Genomic DNA, 18363 nt, shown 5'->3' on the forward strand with positions numbered 1-18363 from the left:
CACTAACTATTTCCATCATCTGTAGTAAAGATTATTTAGTTAATATCTTTCAGTCTTCGACTGCAGTTTTAAAACTGAACCATGAAGAATAAAAGCACAAAATTAATTACCTTATTCAAACAGAGATTAAGCCAGGAAGGGCCTGTCTTATGTTATCTCATTCAAACTATCTGCTAACAGCAGCAAGAAAAGGTTTATATTCTTACCAATGAACTTCTGAGGCATTGAGCTTTTTCGTTTTGCCACATTGCTTGCTAATCTGTCCAGAACGAGAGCTCTTTCAGTTCCCATCTCTGCTTTGATGTGTCTTGTCTCCACACTTGCTGGTTTGGAAAAAGGTAAAAAGAAGAACACGTTGGTAAATAAGAAAAGGGAATAAACTGGAAGGAAAAGTGTGAGATGTCTGATCCACACTCTTGTTATGTTATTACTTCTCAAAGTCTTGCCTGGGGTACCTGCTGTGGTCAGTGAAACCAGCACAGGGCACATTCAAATCTTGCAGTCTTAGCTGAGATGGGAAAGCCCGACCCATCCCCAACCAGTACCTTCATTAGCAAGAGGAAGTATTAAATAAACAGCCTGGACGTGGTTGGTTGCAAAAAGATAGATGGAGATCTTCTAACCCCTTGATCAGCTTTCTTTCTGATTCTGAGTAACCCTGCATGTGACACCTGCAGACTGATATAATTCTTAACAACTTTTTAAAAAAAGTATAGTGTCCTAGATTTACTGCACTGTTTATGTTAATAGCATGTTTGAAAATAGATACTTACCCAGATAGTAAGAAATGTACTCAGTGATTTATGTATTGAAATTCTCTGCGTCTTCTGTTACCTCCTCCCCCTCCATGTTCCTCTTGTGTCTGTCTTTTCCATTTTATTTCTGTAGGCTCTGCATTATCTGTTTCATATGCTCTTCACATTTGAAAATTATCTCGGCTAATATTTCCCTAAGCAACACTTCTGTCTTGGCATCAAATAATAATTTGTACAATGTGTTGTTGTTGTGTACCGCTGAGTTGGAACCGGCCTGTAGCTAACCCACCAGCTGGTTTTCAGAGGCAGTCAATCGCAGGAGAGAAGTCTGCTCATCCTTCTCCTGTGGAGCAGCTGGTGGATTCTAACCACGTGCCTTCAGGATTGCAGTGCAGCTTCTTGCCATTAGACCACTGGAGCTCCCTTAGCTCCACTGTATGTGTAATGAAAAATGGCAATAAAAAAGGTCTAGAATATGGGCTGCCAATGCAGGGCTTCATCCTTGCTATATATCAGAATTACCTGAAGAACTTTGTAAGAAATACCCATGTCCAGGCCTCATTTTAGACTGGCCCTCCAGCTTGTTTCTGAGGCTGTAAATCTTTGCAGGAGACGTCCCTCTTCTTTTTCAGAGTGGTTAGTGGATTCAACTGCTGACCTTTCAGTCAGTAGCCTGATACACTGTACCCTACACCAACAAACTTCCTTTGGCCTAGGCAACGGTAGATTTAAAACTCCTTAAGTAACTTAAAATGCAGACAAAATACAGAATCACTACAAGAGTGGAGCTATGGTGATATGGTCCGTAGCCCGCTGCTCTAGCTAGCACGTCTTTGGCAGTTGGAACTCATCAGTGTCTCCTTAGCAGAAGTATGAGTAAATCTCCTCCCATTAGTATTTACAGCCTCAGAAACCAATTCAAAGTCCCAATGAGTTGGAACCAACTCAAGGGCCAAGAGGGTTTTTGTTTCTTTTTTTAAACAAGAGAAGAATATATACAAAGAGTGTCAATGTACAGTCAACCAAAATAATATATTGAAATAAGTACCATTTCATCTAATACTTGTCTACAAATTCCTAAAAAAGAAATGTTTAACTGAGATTACCCCCCAAAAAATAGTACCATATATTTTTACCTTGTGACAACAGGAAGTATTAAATTAAAGTTGATGTCTAAAGTTTGAAGAGATAGTCTCTATGGAAAGACTAGAACTCTCATATACTGCTGGTAGAAATGTTAAATGGTACCACCATTGTGGAAAATGGTATGGTGCTTTCTTACAAAGTTACAGATATCTTATGATACTGCAATCCCCTTCTAGGTATATGTATGTCTCCCAAGGAAAGAAAAGCTATGAGAAGAACAGTTACATGTTTACTGCAGGGAGTTCTGGTTGTATAGTCCATAGGTACAATTAACTGAAAGGTACAATTAACTGAAAGGTCACATTTCTCTAGTAGTTTGAATCCATGAGAGAAAGATGGGAAATATCTTCCTATACAATTTACAGCCTCAGAAACTCAATGAAGGGTCAGCTATGAGTTGGTTTTGACTCAAAAGGCAATTCTGAGTTTTGTTCAATGCAGTACTATATACAAAGGCAAAAATATAAAACCAACTTAAATATTCATAAAGAAATGAACAGAAAAATAAACTATGGTACAAATACACAATAGAATATTACATAGTGTTAAAGAATTAAACAATGAATCTCTGAAACATCTCAATATATGAGTGACCGAACCTGCAGGAATTATGCTGATATAAGTCAATTAGAAAAGCAAAACTATTACATGAGACAGATATTAATAAAAAGTCAAGAGAAAGTTTACACAGAAAGAAATACTTTGATGTTTACCAGAGATAGAAAGAGCAGAGAGTGAAAATTACTAAGTAGATGGCAGATGTCACAACTTTGGTGGGTCAGCACAACATGGCTAAGGCAAAGAAAGACACGGAAGTACTAAAAGGCAACAATGATAAATATGATTATATACAAATTCTAAAACAAATGCAACCTCTCTGACCCTCACACATTGCTGATGAGTCCAAACTGATTCACATTTGACCCTGCAGCAGGTATTTGGAGGCTGTAAATAATACAGGAGGAGAATGCTCATGTACCTTTGAGTTTGTAGTGCAACTTTCTATAGATTAGGCCACTAGATTTCCAAATAATAATTTATAAGTAGATACATAGGTTGATATGCAAGGTGAACAGGTGTGGGATGGCATATGGAAGTACATGCATGAGTGTGTCTGTGTACACACACAAGAGGTCTGGCATAGATATATATATACACATACATACATACTGCGGATATAAACATCTCTGTGAGAGCAACGATGTGATAAGGCCTCCTATTTAAAAACCCTTTTCAGTGGACAATTAAAACAGATATTTGGGGGAGAGAAGAACAAACTGGGGAGGACGGTGGAGAAAACAGTGCAACGATGAATGAATAAAAACCCAAAATCTCTGTAAATGTTCATTAAAACTAATAAAATTTAATAATAATAAAAAAACACCCCTTTTCAGTTGGCAGTATGGTGCTGGAAAGCAGTTTGCAAATCATCTACAGGAGCTGGTTCTACAGAAGCCTGTGGCTGGCATTGTTTTTTTGTCAGACATTCTTCTAAGTGGTATAACACTGGTCTGTGCATTGCTGTACAGGTAACTCATGGTTGCTGTAAACACTGTGAGACTGATGTGCCAAATGCGGTAATTATTACCATGGTGGGCAGTGTTTGGTGGGGCTCCCCAATTAAAACAAGCCTGGAAGCAGGAGTGGCATCCACTTCCAAAACAGCTTGCCTTCGGAAACTCTATGAACATGGAGAAATGATCAAAGTTATACAAATGTTCAGGTCTTTTTTTTTTTTTTCCGATCAAGTCTCGACTTTATTGAAATCATACAGAGATATATATAGGAGCACGAATGAGGGGAGTGGAAAGGAGTAGGATTACCAAATGTTCAGGTTTTTAGCTCATAGGGTCACTATGAGTTGTATACAACTCGATGGCACTTAACAACAACAACAACAATGTATATAGTAATAGAGCATATACAGGGCAAAGACATGAAAACTTCTCAGCAAAAGCCAAACATTTTGAGCACTGGAGTCACTTGAGTTTAGGCATTTAGAACTATCATCTCAGAGGACATTTAACTGGTGTAACAGTCCACAAAGACAATGTTTTATAGCCTAGTTTGGTGAGTAGTAATAGGGTCTTAAAAGCTTGCAAGCAGCCATCCAAGAAGTAACTATTGGTTTGTCCCCATCCAGAGTAAAAAAGATTGAAGAAAATCAGATTCAAGCAAACTATGTGTCCTAAGAACTAAAAAGTGAACCACTCTCTCCACTAGAAGAACAGAAGAACCTGATGGTGTTTGACTGCTTTGACTGAGATCATGATAAAAGACCCTGGAGAGAGGAGAAAAATACAGACCAAAATGAAAAATCATAAAAAGGATCAGACTCCTAGTGGCAATAAGCTGCACTGCAATCCCAGAGGTAAGCGGTTCGAATACACCAGATGCTCTGCTGGAGAAGGAGGGTCAATCTCCTCCTGCACCAGTCAGATCCGATTTGACGGTAAACACACACACACACACACACACACACACACACACACACACACTACTAATACTAATACTAATACTAATACTAATACTAATAAGGATCAGACTTACTGGTCTGATAGAGATTCATGAAACTTCCTTCAAGAGAATAGTCCTTACTCATCCTCAAACCTGGAAATGAACTCACTCCTGGGGAATCTCCTTTCAGGCAAACAATAAATATGACTATAAAATGAAAAATAATACCCTTGAAAAATGTTCTCTTCAGAACAGTATATCATAGAAGACCAAAAGGAAAGCCCCAAGTAAAGTCCGGTTGAAGCAGAAAAGGAGGAGGAATGGGAATAGGCAACCCAGCGAGGAAGTGGGGAAAAGGTTGTTACATTGAGGGGTTTATAACTGTCACTACACAAAATAATAACTTTTGAATGGGAAACTAAAGTGCTCTGTTAACATCCACCCAAACCAACAGCTGAATATTAAAAATAAATGTTTGAAGAGATATTAGCTGCTCAAATATAAGTCTATAAATTTTGACATGATACTGCCCTAAACTAGATTTCAGTAGACTCCTTTTGTAAAGGGTCAGACGGAATAGAATTTAAATGTTGTGGTACTTGTATGCTGGAGAAAGATGTGGAAGTTTGTGCCTATAGAGATTTATGACCTTGGAAACCTTACTGGGCAGTTCTTTTCTGTCCTTATTGGTTCACTATGAGTTGAATTCAACTTGACAACACACAATAAAGAACTGAAAGCATGTATTTGAACATTTTTTATTTCTCCATGATAAGAGAACCTAAAATACATTTAAGACTAGACTGAAAACCAAAACCAAATATCATTGAGTTGATTATGACTCATGATCCAATGTGTCAGAGTAAATCTGTCCTTTATAAGATCAGAGGGAGAAGGATGGACAACCTCCTGCTGTGTGTATTCACTGTCTTTGAAAGCCTACTGGAGGGCCAGCTATGAGTTGGTTCTGACTTGATAGCACACAACAACAACAATAATCTTTCAGAAGTATAAAATCAGGACCTTTATTCCAAGGCATCTCTAGGTGACCAGGAACTGTCAAACTTTTCAATTAGCAGTCAAGCTGACCATCATCTAGGGTCAAAAGCAAATGATAACTGCAGAATGACACCCAGAGCAAGTGATAACTGAAAAATGACACACCCCACACAAACATACAGAGATGTGGAAGTTGCCAGTACTCATTTTACAGCTGAAGTATATAAGGTGTTTGCTGTATTTAGAGATTCTAATACATAGAAATAGAAATAATGTCACAAATTCCAATGTTTGTTAGACTTTTGGTCCCACAAATGGTCATTCCTACAGAGCTTGGGCAGCCTAATGGTAAGAAATTGTGCTGCAATCCCTAAGGCACATGGTTTGAGGCCACCAGTTGCTCTATGGGAGAAGGATGGGAAATCTCCTCCTGTGCAATTACTCCCTGTGAAAACCTGCTGGAGGGTCAGCTATGGGTCATTTCTAACTCTACGGTACACAACAACAGCAGCAGTAGCAGCAGCAGCAGCAGCAGCAAAGAAAACTGGCCATTTCTATAGTAAATGAAAATCAGAGAAATACCTCTAAACCAATTTAGAAAAGAAAAATGCAAAGTAGTCAGTATTTTTCATTTTGTTACTATCCATTACAAAAAAATAAAAAAAAAACTTGTCATGGTAGTCATTATGCAAAAATGATAAATCTCAGTTTAAAATAATTTAAGAATAAAATGAAATTTGATTAAAAAAATTAAGAGGATGCTGATAATTACTAGACTTTATGAGACTCTTGTAAAAAAATCTGTGCTCTAGAGATACAGTCTCCTATATTTAATATAGTAACAAGAATATTAGTATAAATGAAAAGAATAACTTGCAGACTAAGGAACCTTGACAGTTTTTAGACTAATGCTAAAGTACTGATGACAAGACAGTGCTTTAAGTGAAGTGGGTCAAATTCTGTCCAGCATAGGAATAGATTTAAATTACCAAACAGGAAACTATTATATACATATTATTTCCTTTTACACAAACCACCACCAGATGTGGCACTACTCAGAGCCCTAGAACAGAGAGTTGAGAGACCAAAAGAGTTGGAATTTGAAATAAGTTCCTGAGGCTGTTAAAAAAGAGGCTTCTTCTTAGATGTATAGAAGAGGCAGCTGGATTTGTGCCTTGACTGGAAATACTGTGGTTCAATCAATTTTGAGAAGGTAAAATCCAGGGAGGTCTACCCCTCTCTACTTTTTATTATTAAACAGATTTATAGGGAAATAAGGATGAAAACCAGTGCTTTGGGATGCTTTACCTTTCATCTCCATTTCATCATTAAGTCACTGGCAGTCATTCCTTAAATGGCTCAATTATTACCCAGAGATATGCCCATCAGTCTCAGGATTTATCCCAAACATCATGATACCAGCTTAACTTTCTCATTTGTCTCTCAGTAGTCACTATTTATATTTATCAGAGTAACTCTCAATTACAGCAAGTAGCTTTCTGAGGACACACAATCAATATCTTCTTTATCTGGGAGGATGCAGAAGCATGCAAGCGTTGACTTAAATAATGTAATTAGGGTATGTCACTAAATGTCAACCCCTGAGGTACCACCTTTTATCCCTGGCTATCTACCAAACTTGTCTTGACAGACATTTTCAGACACCTCTTAAACTGTAACTCAATGACCAAATTTCTAGTATTTTTTTTTAAAATTCAGAATGTTTATCGATAATTTAAGGCAAGGATGTAGACTTTCTCATTCTGTATTTCTGGCTAGAATGAAAGAAATCTTCTAAAAGTAATTTCTCATTTACCCACACCCTCTACCTAAGCCATCAAGTATCATGTACTCAAACTTTCAACTCCAAAGTCCCAGCTTTTACTGTATGTGTGAACAAGTTCTGGAGATTAAGTACAACTTTACTGAGTTAACTCTGTTTTCGAACTGACTAACTGGGCAACAGTTAAAATTTATCAACTATGGTATATTCTCATTTTTTTCTCTCATTGCTTTTTGTCTCACAACTGTTGAACTGCTACTGTTTAATACCACTAGCTAAGAGCCCTTTGAAACAAAAAGAAAAACTCTGGAGTCAGATAATCTTTTTGGGATTACATACAGAGGAGGGTGGATAAGTACACTGAAAAAGATAGTAATAAAAATATTATTGGCTTTTGGTCCCCTGCTCCAACTTTTGGACTCAACTATCTATTTACACAAACAGTCTAGACTTGTTATCTTGCCACATAGTGTCTCAGAAATGTAAGTGGAGGGAAACCAGTTTGGCAAGATAGTAAGGGAACAAGATAATGGGCTTAAATGACGAAATAGGAAATCCGTTCCTGGGTGGTATTTGGCAGTTTAATGTTGCAAGGAGTGGGTGTGGGGAATATAGGACAGTGGCAAGGAACAATTTGTATACTAGGTTTATGAATGAACATAGAAAGAGCAGGACTGTAATTCTGGACCAGCTTTCCTAACATCAGCTGTCTAGTATACAATTGATATATCAATTTTCATTAACAGCATGATTTTAAAGATATGTTACAAAAATAATAGGAAGTCACAATTACAGGACAGATTACTACCTTTATTTCCTGTATAAGCCTTAATAGTTCATTGTCTGGTTTAGAGTTAGCTGTTTCCATGATGCAATTTCTACTTCAAAGTGGTTGCTCTTTTAACTGTGTAATTGTGTTGGGTTTTCTGTTTTTGTTTAAATTTCTGCATTAGATGGTGAATTGTTAAATGGAGCTCAAGTAAGATGCATTGCTTCCTGTCTCTTGTACGGTGTGGTCAGTCATTAGCTACTGGAGAGTAGAACAAAGGGTTATTATTGTGCAATAAGAATTGTCTAACAAGAGATTACTATCAAAGGCTGGGGTAGGTTCTAACAAAAAAAGTTACATAAAATTGTTACTTTTTTGAGCAAGTAACTTGCAGAAAGAATGCTGAGATGGAAAAATGAACTTTTAAAAAAGATTTTTTGGTCTCTTACATTAGTAAAAATGTTTGTTTTGAACCTTTATAGTTAATTTAAACAGTAAGAATGAAGATTCAAGGTACTGACTTTTAGATTAATAAATACATATAATTATTAAATTACTTAGAAAATCTTTTCTCTCTTAAACTTACTGTCATTCAAGGATATGTAGAATTCTTAATTTGTGTGAAATTTGTGTTGTTCCTTTTTATAATAAAGATCAAACGAATGAGAAAATGAAGTGTATGGTCTTCTACAGTCTTCCTTTTTTCCATATTCATTCTGTTAAAACAGCTTGATAATCACTCACAATGTCTGGTGGCAAAAATTAGGGCAAAAGTAGCATATACATACTGGGTAATATTATTATTTATTCACAGAAGGGGATGGGAAGGGAGGGAGCGAGTAATAGAAATAGGTATGTTGAGTGAGCAATATACAAATAAAGGAATGACCAAATATTGTAATTCATTAATTACCTTTGTCATTATGTGACATCAAATTGGAATCAACTCATAGCTGACCCTCTAGCGAGTTTTCAGAGGCTGTAAATTTCACCAGAGTGTACTGCCTGTACTGCCTGTCTTCTTGCAGAGCAGCTGATGGATTTGAACCACCTGCCTTTCTACTAGTGCATCAGAGCTCTGACTAATTACATCAATAAACTGTAATTAGTTACATTAATGCCATAAAACAAAATATATATGAATGATCAAACTAAACTGTAATTACGTTATTAAAAAAGGGAATGAAGTATTGATACATGCTACAAAACAAGGTTGAACCTTGTAAACATGATGCAAATTGAAGAAGTCAGATGCTTATTTTATGATTCTATTTATGAAATATCCAGAAGAGGAAAAGCCATAAAAACAGAAAGTAGGCTTCCCGGGGCTGAGGGGAAGGATAAATGGGGAGTGACTATTAAGAAGTACAGGGAGGTGGGTTGGTTTTTTTTTGTTTTGTTTTTAAAACACTGTAGCTTGGATGCAATTTTACAGGGCAAATTAGCATTCCATTTAATAATTTGTACATCCCCGTTGATGTAATCCCAGTCCTCTTCCTCCTTGGTTTCCTCATTTTCATTCACCCATCTTTCCTGCTTCTTCCTAATATCCGAAGCCTTTTTGCCCCCAGAGAAATGTTTCTGTCTGTCTCACATGGTTGACTGTAGTACTGTGCAGGACACGGACATTACTCTCTGGTGTTATTTTCACTTTATAGGCATGTCTTTAAATTGATTCCTAAAGGTTCAGTTTCCTACTTGAAGGGTGTCTAAGGGCTACAGTTTTGGGGGTTCCACTATTCGCATTCTGGTAAGTAAGTCTGATCACTGTGCCCTCCTTACATTCTCTCACGTCCCTCATTTGTCCAGGACGTAGAGAGATTTTTTTTTGGAGTGATGAACATATTCTCAAATTAATGGTGACAACAGCACCACTAATTGCATGAATATAAAAAAAATTACTGAATCATACACTTTAATTTTGTTGTTGGCTGTTGTGTACCATAGTCAGAACCAATCCATAGCTGACCTTCCAGTGGGTTTTCAGAGGCCGTTAACTGCTCAGGAGGCGATGACCCATCTCTTTCTTGAGTGGCCTCTAACTGTGTGCCTTTGGGATTGTGGTGCAGCTTCTTGCCACTAGGCTACCAGAGCTCTAAATCATATACTTTCAAAGGATTAATTTTACGGTATGTGGCAAGAAGCTGCACTGCAATCCCAAAGGCACACTGTCTGGAGACGACCAGTTGGTCCATGGAAGGAGGATGGGCAATCTCCTCCCGTGAGTTTAAACGCCTCTGAAAACCTGCTGGAGAGTCAGGTATGGGTTGGTTCTGACTTGATGGTACACAATAACAAACTAAATAAGTTCTTTAAAATAGAAAATTAGAGCTAATCATGAAAACAACAAAAGTTCTAGTGGTTTTGAAGAGTCACTGGACTTTGACAGGTCTCAATTTCCTCATCTCTAAAATAGATGTTCTCTTGAATCCTTCTAACTTTATGTTTTTATTTGGAATATAATAGACTTTCATAGCTTGAGGAGTCCTGGTGGCACAACAGATTAAGCACTGACCTGCGAACTGAAAAGCTGATTTGAATTACCAGTTGTTCTTCCAAGGGAAAAAGATGAGAAGTCTGCTTTGGTAGATATGAAAGCCTTGAAAGATCTAAGGGGCATTTTCTAGACACAAGGGCAGTGAGTTTGGTTCTGAATTTCATAGGTAGGGAATTTCTCACAGCAAGAGTTTTGTCTATTGTCTGAATTATGGAACTGGAAATAAAGATACTTACCTTCTGTGTTTGGGGAAGTTAACTTGCTCAACTAAGTGACCTTAAAGGATGTAGTATAAATGTCAAAACTCAAGTTTTAGGTGAGTGGGTTTTCCACCCCCCTAAAAGGAAACAAACATTTCTCTTTAGAAATAAGGAGGAAATCCAACTCCTTGATAAAACCAAAGATGCCATCAGGATGAAAAGCAGAAGCAGTGGCAAACCAACTGAATTCTGTTGGCCATAACATGGTCAAATAGGCTTTATCACAAATAAAGGTTTCCTCTCATTCTAAACTGGTACAGTTTAACTACTCCTGATTTCTCTTGAGCTTTACATTATTTATGTCACGCTTTTGTTTGATGATATTAGAACATTTCAACTGTAAATACTACTGGGGAACACTAAAACTCTACAAGACTTATTACCTATATAATAAATAAGCAACAGGGGAGCTTTGGTAGCCAAGTGGTAAGGAATTGCATTGCCAACTTGAAGGCACATGGTTCAAATCCACCAGCCACTTTGTGGGAGAAAGAAGGACAATCTCCTCTCATGTGATTTATAGCTCTGAAAATTCACTCTGAGCAGATTCTAACTTGTGGGCACATAAAACAACAACCACCAAGCAATTTGTTCAAGTAACCAGATAAAAATGTCAGACACCTCAAGCCTGCAGAACCAAGCTGACATTCACTTGAACAAGACAAAGGACAACTATATAGATTCCATATACAAGAAAGTTAAGAGTTTGTTTCAAGAAAAAATGAAAAAAAAAAAAACAACCCACAATTGTGACATATATGTAAAGAAAGGCATTTTCTACTTCAATCAATTGCTACTAAGCATCTAATAAAAACAACAACTATGAAATTCCCAGAACCAAGTATGAGCGCCACAATAAATCCAATGAGTAGACAAGGACATTGTTTTTTTGGCCCAATGACAAGAGAATCTTACTAATTTCAAACAGTCTGCTCCACCCTAGTTGTTTTTTTAATTTTTTTATGCCCCCCCTTATAATTTCAGTTTAATGGCAATTATGTTCTTCAAGTCATATTACACACCAATGTGCTAGGAATTCCAATGAGCTCTACCTTTATAATATACAGAGAATACTGCTTTAGATCACCTTTACCAGTGCCACTTCTGCAAGACACTATTTTTTGTTGCTTGAATTATTACAATAGCCTCCTACTTGTACTATTCCCCCCCCTCAAGTAAAATTTTTACCTAAACTAGTTTTAGATACACAGAAAAACTGGGAAGAAGAAAAAAAAAGAGATTTCTGAGTTCTCTATTATTAACAACTGAATAAAGTTCTGATAAGTTTCCTTAGTTACATTTCTGTGTTTTAGGATCCCATATAGGATACTACATTGATTGTCACATCTCCTTGGCCCCTCTTGACTGAGTTTTTAGACTTTCCCTGTTTTTTGTGATCTTGATAGTTTTAAGGAATATTGGTTAGATATTCTGTAGTTGTCTGATGTTTTCCATGTACTTCCTCTCGGGTATAGGATAGGTTCTTCCAAGCAGAACTAATATGTGGTTCAGAGATAAAATGAGGTCCACTATCCATAGCTCAAGTGTGCCAGATATGATGAAAATGGTACAGGATAGGACAGGATTAAGGTCTGTTGTTCATAGGGTTGTTATGAGTCATACCTGACAGCACCTAACACCACCACCACCCCCTGTAGCTGGACGCTAGTCTTTCTTCCTGCATCACCAGCTACTTATTCTTGGACAAATTTCCAATTTCCTCATGTTTATTGGGGAAGTTAAAAGTTACACAGCTGAGGTTGGAAACAGGATGCAATTCAGTCAGGACAGCTTCTCAAGTGTGCTTGCAGACTCCTCTGTGGCTTTCAGCCTCATGAGTTTAGCTCAGTATTACAAGTTCTCTTAGACATTCTCCTTGATCCCCCTTCTTCCTCCCCAGTCCTCCACCAAGCACTCATGGATGCCTGTCACTTTGGCTCTGGAACACAGCAGTCCCAGGTCAGCTCTATCTCATATCAGTCTCTGGTTCCCCACTGCTGCTGCTGTTCTCGTCTGGGTAATAGTCTAGTACAGGAATCTCTTGCTCTGAAGGACTCATGCTGCATTCTTTGCCCCTTCTTTCTTCCTGGTGTTGAAAGTTTCCTATTGAACTCTTTAATTCCAACCTTAGCTCAATACAGTCTATTCCCAATAGCAACTAAAGCAATTATTTTCAAATGGGAAGTCCAATTGTGTCACTACTTTGTTCAAAACGAGATCTTTCGTTTCACTCAGTGCAAAAGCCTAAGTCTTTAAAATGGCCAACAAGTCCTGATAAGATCTAGGTTCCCTTTTCCACTCTGGTTGAATCTCTTGTTATTTATTCTTCTTAGTTACTTAGGCCTATTTAATGAAAAAAGACAGATGATAAACAAATGGGGAACTTAATCTCATTGCCAGTGAGTTGCAAGAGACTCATAGTTGACTAGCTATTGGGTTTCCAAGGCTATAAATTGAAGAGAAGATTCATGCCTTCAAACTCAAGCACCAAGACCTTTGTACTTGCTGTTGCTTAGATATCAGCGGGATTCATTCCTCATCTCCTTTAAGTCTGCTGAATCGTCACCTTCTCAATGAAGTCTTCTTAGACTAATTTTAACCTCCTAGTAGTACCTGTTTAATTTTTCTCCAAAGTAATTACTGCTTCTAAAATGTCAAATATGTTATTTAGGGAGCTCTAGTGGCCTAGTTGGTAGGGAATTGTGCTGTCACCCAAAGTTGATTGATTCAAATCCACCAGCTGCTCTGAGGGAGAAATATGGGAAATCTGCTTCTGCCCAGATTACAGCCTCTGAAAACCTACCAGAAGGTCAGCTATGAGTTGGCTCCCATTCCATGGCAATGACAGAGGAGTTGGTTAGTTTGCAGGGAGTTGTGCTGCTAACCCAAAGGTCATGCATCTTATGGAAGTGTGAATCTACTAGTGGATCCACAGGGAAAAGATGAGCAATCTCTTCCTATGCAATTTATAGCCTTGGAAACCCAATGGATGGTCAGCTATGTGTCAGTTCCAACTCCCTGGCAATGAATCTGAGTTACTGATTTATTGTCTTTTTCCATTAAAATGAAAGCTCCATGAAAGTAGGGTATTACTACATTTATTATTGTACCCACCACCTAGAACATGTCCGAGCACATGGCAATTGCTCACTCGTGTGTGGACTGGGTACTGCACAAACTCACCAGAATCTCCCAGCTCAGTGCTCTGAAGAAATGTTCGGCAGCGTTCCTTGTGCTCCTCAAGGGAACTCCTCTGCTTGTAACTCCTTCCGCAAAACTCACATTTGTAGGGTTTCTCAACTACAAGGCAAGCATGGGGTACTCAGTGACCCTCAAAGATTAGAGAACAAGTGGGAGACTGGGGCTCTGTGTAAAATGACCACTAGGAGAGAACTAAGAGAAGCCAGCATATTTAGATACCTTTGAATTCACATTACTTTTCCCCCCTCTCTACACTACTTTTTGAGTAAGCTGAAATAAGGGTATAGTCTACAATTCATTATGATAAAGAGTAGATAGCATCCTGTATAAGATGAAAGGATGTGGATTTAATAATTATCACTTAGTATAGTGTTTTTGTTCTAGATAAAATCTTGTTTCAGTAGGAGAAAGAAAAAAAATCAGGCTATTTTATTATTCAAGTGGTTTGTGTGGTATAAGTATGAAATAAGAAGGGACTCCTTAATTTTGTGACATCCAACCAGCTGTAAGTGAAAAATGCTGCAGCTGTGGGAATTCAGCTTGAAACTGATGCTCCCTCCCTTTTTTTAAAAAAATTAATTTCAATGAACATCTACAAAGATTTTGGATTTCCACTCATTCATTGTTGCACTTTTCTCCCCGCAAAATTGATGCTTTTTTTAAGAGCACCGACTACTTGGACAAACACAGCCTATCCTTGCCAAGTGGTTACAGCAAAACTTGGGCTGAAAAAAATGGTATGAGGGGACTTTTGAAGAAATTTGTGCTTTATCTTAGAAATGAAGATGAAAAAAAATGACCAATAAAAAAAAAGAAACGAAGATGAAATAAATGTTGCAATTTATTTTTATTTCTATTATTTAAAAAATACTCTTAATTAAAGTTTACTTATCCAATCAGGCAGCCTTTATTATCTCAATACCACTAACTGTGTTTGAAATAGGTAAGTCAATAGCTTTGATTCTCTGACCTCATTTCAGTTGTGCAGGGCTGGCCTTCCTGATCTGTTGATAAAATGCACCCTCTGACCTTATCAGAAGTTTGGTGGACTGAGATTTTTATTTTCTAATCTTTTTGCTCTGCATTGTAAGATTCTTTTTATCAAAATAAAAATAAAAGACCATTAGGAATCAAAGTTTTAAGTTTCTGAATAAATAGTCTTCTGGAATCTATCTTAAAATTATTTTTGGATCTTACTTGAAAAAGTCAATGAAGGGAGCTATCATAAATTTTTTTGCAATAGTAAATTTTTTGGCTCAAACTCAGACTTAATTTCTTACTTTGAATCTTCCTTTTGCCTTTTATGATCTATAATATGGGGTTATGTGGGGCTGAACTGTTAAGTTTCTTGGTCTCCGTTATGAGTTTAGGGCTGGGTTTTTAGTCAAAATGTTCTATGTAAACTTACATAAGAAGAAAGCATTTTATTTTTCTTTGAATTAAACTTTTCTCAGATAACATCAAGAACATGAGGTCCCAAATTTGAACATCAACGGTCTTATTTTTCTGGGAGGGAAATTCTAAATGCTGAAAAAAGAAGCCTTTACTATCTTACTTGGTCAAAATAAGGACTGAAAACATCTAACAGAACTTAGAGCTTTTTATGTATTGTCATAGTTATTAATCTTTTAAAAGCTAAACATAAATAGATCAATCAAGAGAAAAGTTAGGTTGGAGAAATTTAATCAAGAAATGACAAAAAAGTAACTTTATAAACAATAGTGTATGTCCAGTTTACAGAATTTTTATCAACCCAAACCTGCATATTATTTGCTTGCCAGTCTTTGGAATGAAATGTTTATTTTAAAAAAAAAAAATTAATCTCTTAATAAAGTTTACCATAAGAAAATACTGGTGGCTATAATTCTTCACAAAAATTAAAAAGGCATTTTTACAGGGCCAGCTCTTCTGTCTGATTGTGTTGTTCTCTTAGGGTAAAGCAAGGATGGTAAAGAGATGATCATCCTCAATGAGCCAGACGGAGAGCAATTAATGCCTTAATGGAAGTGTAATTAGCCCTAGAGGTCTCTGCTGCTGTAACCCTTCAGAACAAGAATGACAGATTAAAACCTCCACACTTAACTCTTTCTAGCTTCCACATGGGGCTCAAGGGATATGCATTTATTAGACATGGAATGTTCATTTCTCTCACTTACCAGAATGTGTCCTAAGATGACCTGTGAGTGCATCTCTTCGTTGGCATGCGTAGTTGCAGAGGTGACACTTAAAAGGTTTTTCCCCTGTGTGTAGTTTAATGTGGCGGAGGAGGTTACCTTTCTGAGTAAAAGATGCCCCACACTGATTACACTGGAATGGGCGTTCACCTTTAAAAAGGACACAAAGGACACTTCTGGTCACCAGGCAAGTGGGGAAGCATATGTACAGATTAGATGCCCATGGCAAAAGCTTATCTTTTAGACAGTTTCTTTTTATAATGGAATCAGCTGAGAGCTGTATTTCAAGGCAAACAAAAGACTTACTTATGGAATCTTCTCTCTAGAAGAGAAATAGTACCCACCAAACTAAAGCTATTTTATCTTGACATGAATCAGAACAAAGAAATGGAATATCGCTAGCAGTACTTTCTGGATGTAAAACTTTATTACTTTGCATTCTCTTTTAATGTAATTTGTTGGAAAAGAGAGCCATGACTAAAGTCCTAAAAGGCACTGAAATAAAGAAATGTGTCTTTTAAAAGTCATCATATTAATGTCAGATGCAATCTGCTGGGCTCAGTGGGATGTTGTATGCATTTCTAGACCCTGCCTGTTTATTTTCTGAAGAGAAATTATATAAAACTGATAATAGAAACTCTATCCTTCCATCTACCAAATTTGAGCCCAACACAGAAAATGTATCACCTGTTATTAAAAGTGTTATGCAAAGATCTATGAAGGATGCCTAAGAAGCAAATCACACAATTCAACTTTTACGTTGAAGATATTCTTGCTGAGGAAGACATTTGCCTGACACAGAACACTCTGCACTCTACAAGTTCTTTTATTCATAACATGTTTAAATGCTTGCCAAATGCATAGCAAAACAGGAATAAAAACCAGTGAGTAAATAAGCCCACTGCCAGAGAGTAAATGCAGACTTACAGCAACTTTACAGAACAGAGTAGAACTGCTCCATCGGGTTTCCAAGGCCATAAATCTTAACAGGAACAGAATGCCTCAATGTTATACCCTGGAGTGACTGGTGAGTTTGAATCACCAATTTCTCAATTAGCAGACCAACTCTTAATCAACAACACCACTAGGACTCCAAATGAGCAACCAGAAATGCAGAAAGGGAGCGACATCAGAATTAGAGCAAAAATCAATGGAAGTAATCAAAAGCCCTAAATTCCACCACTTCATTTCTCACATGGCTACATTATTAGGACAGTTTTCAAAAGAATGGAAAAAGGAGACTATTTACCAGTATGGCTCCGCTTATGAACCATTAAGACATTGAAGCTAATACAGGATAATCCACACACATCGCAGTTCATTTTTCCACTTGTTGGCCTGCTACTATCATAGGAGACAACATGTCTCTCCAACTTAATATTTTCATATTCATTATATTCTCTTGAATAGCTGTAAGGAAGTTCAGGCTCTTCTACATTTCCCATGGGCTCTGGCTTTAAAACATTCTCATCCCTTTCACTGTATTCATCTTTTACTTTCATTGAATCATCTGCAGGGAAGAAAATGCAAGAAATGAACAAGGATCATTTTTGTATCAATCAAAGTAGTTCAGAGAGCAGAGTTGACTATTAAATTCCAAATAAATCTATCACGACATTTAAAAAACAAGAAAGTGCCATTAAGATGATCATTCATTATTTGAATTCAGAAGCACAGTCAGAGAAAAATACTCATACTTACATGCAGAAAAACAGATGACAGTGTTTTTAGGCCATCGAGAAAAACAGAGGTATAGATAAAGTATAACTGCTGAAAGCAACCATGAAAAAAAACATATTTTAATCAACTCTTCTCTAGGACTGAGAGAGAAGATAGGTTTTCAGATTAAGTACCTTATTTTGGTGGTTGAAGTAAAAATACTGGGTGAGATGCTCTTACTTTAAACAAGAAAATGAATACTGTTTTAATCTTTCAAATACACCCAATTTAAACCATTGAGAAGGAGCTGAAAAGTTAACATAGTGTTTCTGACTTTAAGTTATGTTTTGCCTTTTCCTCTTCTTCCATGTATAGGAACTGCTAAAGCATGTCTTATCTACCTATCTCTCTTGGAACTGATAAAGACACACCAAGTATAGAAGAAGCCTGTCAGCATAGTGAAATACTATTGAGAAAGATTAAAGGAGATGTTGAACATAATCTTCCAAAGGGAAACCTTCATTAGCAAAGATAAATGGAGTTCAACTTAAGCAAGGGGAAGGGTCCCTATACCCAAGTCAAAACCAAAACACTCACTTGTTCTCAAGTTGATTATGACTCTCAGCTACCTTGTGTACAGAGCAGAACAGGGCTCCCTAGAGA

General features: G+C 37.1%; 1 protein-coding gene across 1 annotated transcript in view; it reads right to left on the reverse strand.

The window, feature by feature from the left end:
• Positions 1-18363, reverse strand: part of IKZF3 (IKAROS family zinc finger 3 (Aiolos)) — an 88521-nt gene that overhangs the window by 13478 nt on the left and 56680 nt on the right. Inside the window, exon 3 of the mRNA XM_006889395.1 lies at positions 207-323. Within this exon, the coding sequence (XP_006889457.1) occupies positions 207-291 (85 nt within the window). The 5' untranslated portion in view covers positions 292-323. The remainder of the gene's footprint in view (positions 1-206; positions 324-18363) is intronic.

The sequence above is a fragment of the Elephantulus edwardii genome, unplaced genomic scaffold (assembly GCF_000299155.1).
Source record: "Elephantulus edwardii isolate Elephantulus edwardi_28Jun2011 unplaced genomic scaffold, EleEdw1.0 scaffold00077, whole genome shotgun sequence".
NCBI classification, from domain to species: Eukaryota; Metazoa; Chordata; class Mammalia; order Macroscelidea; family Macroscelididae; genus Elephantulus; species Elephantulus edwardii.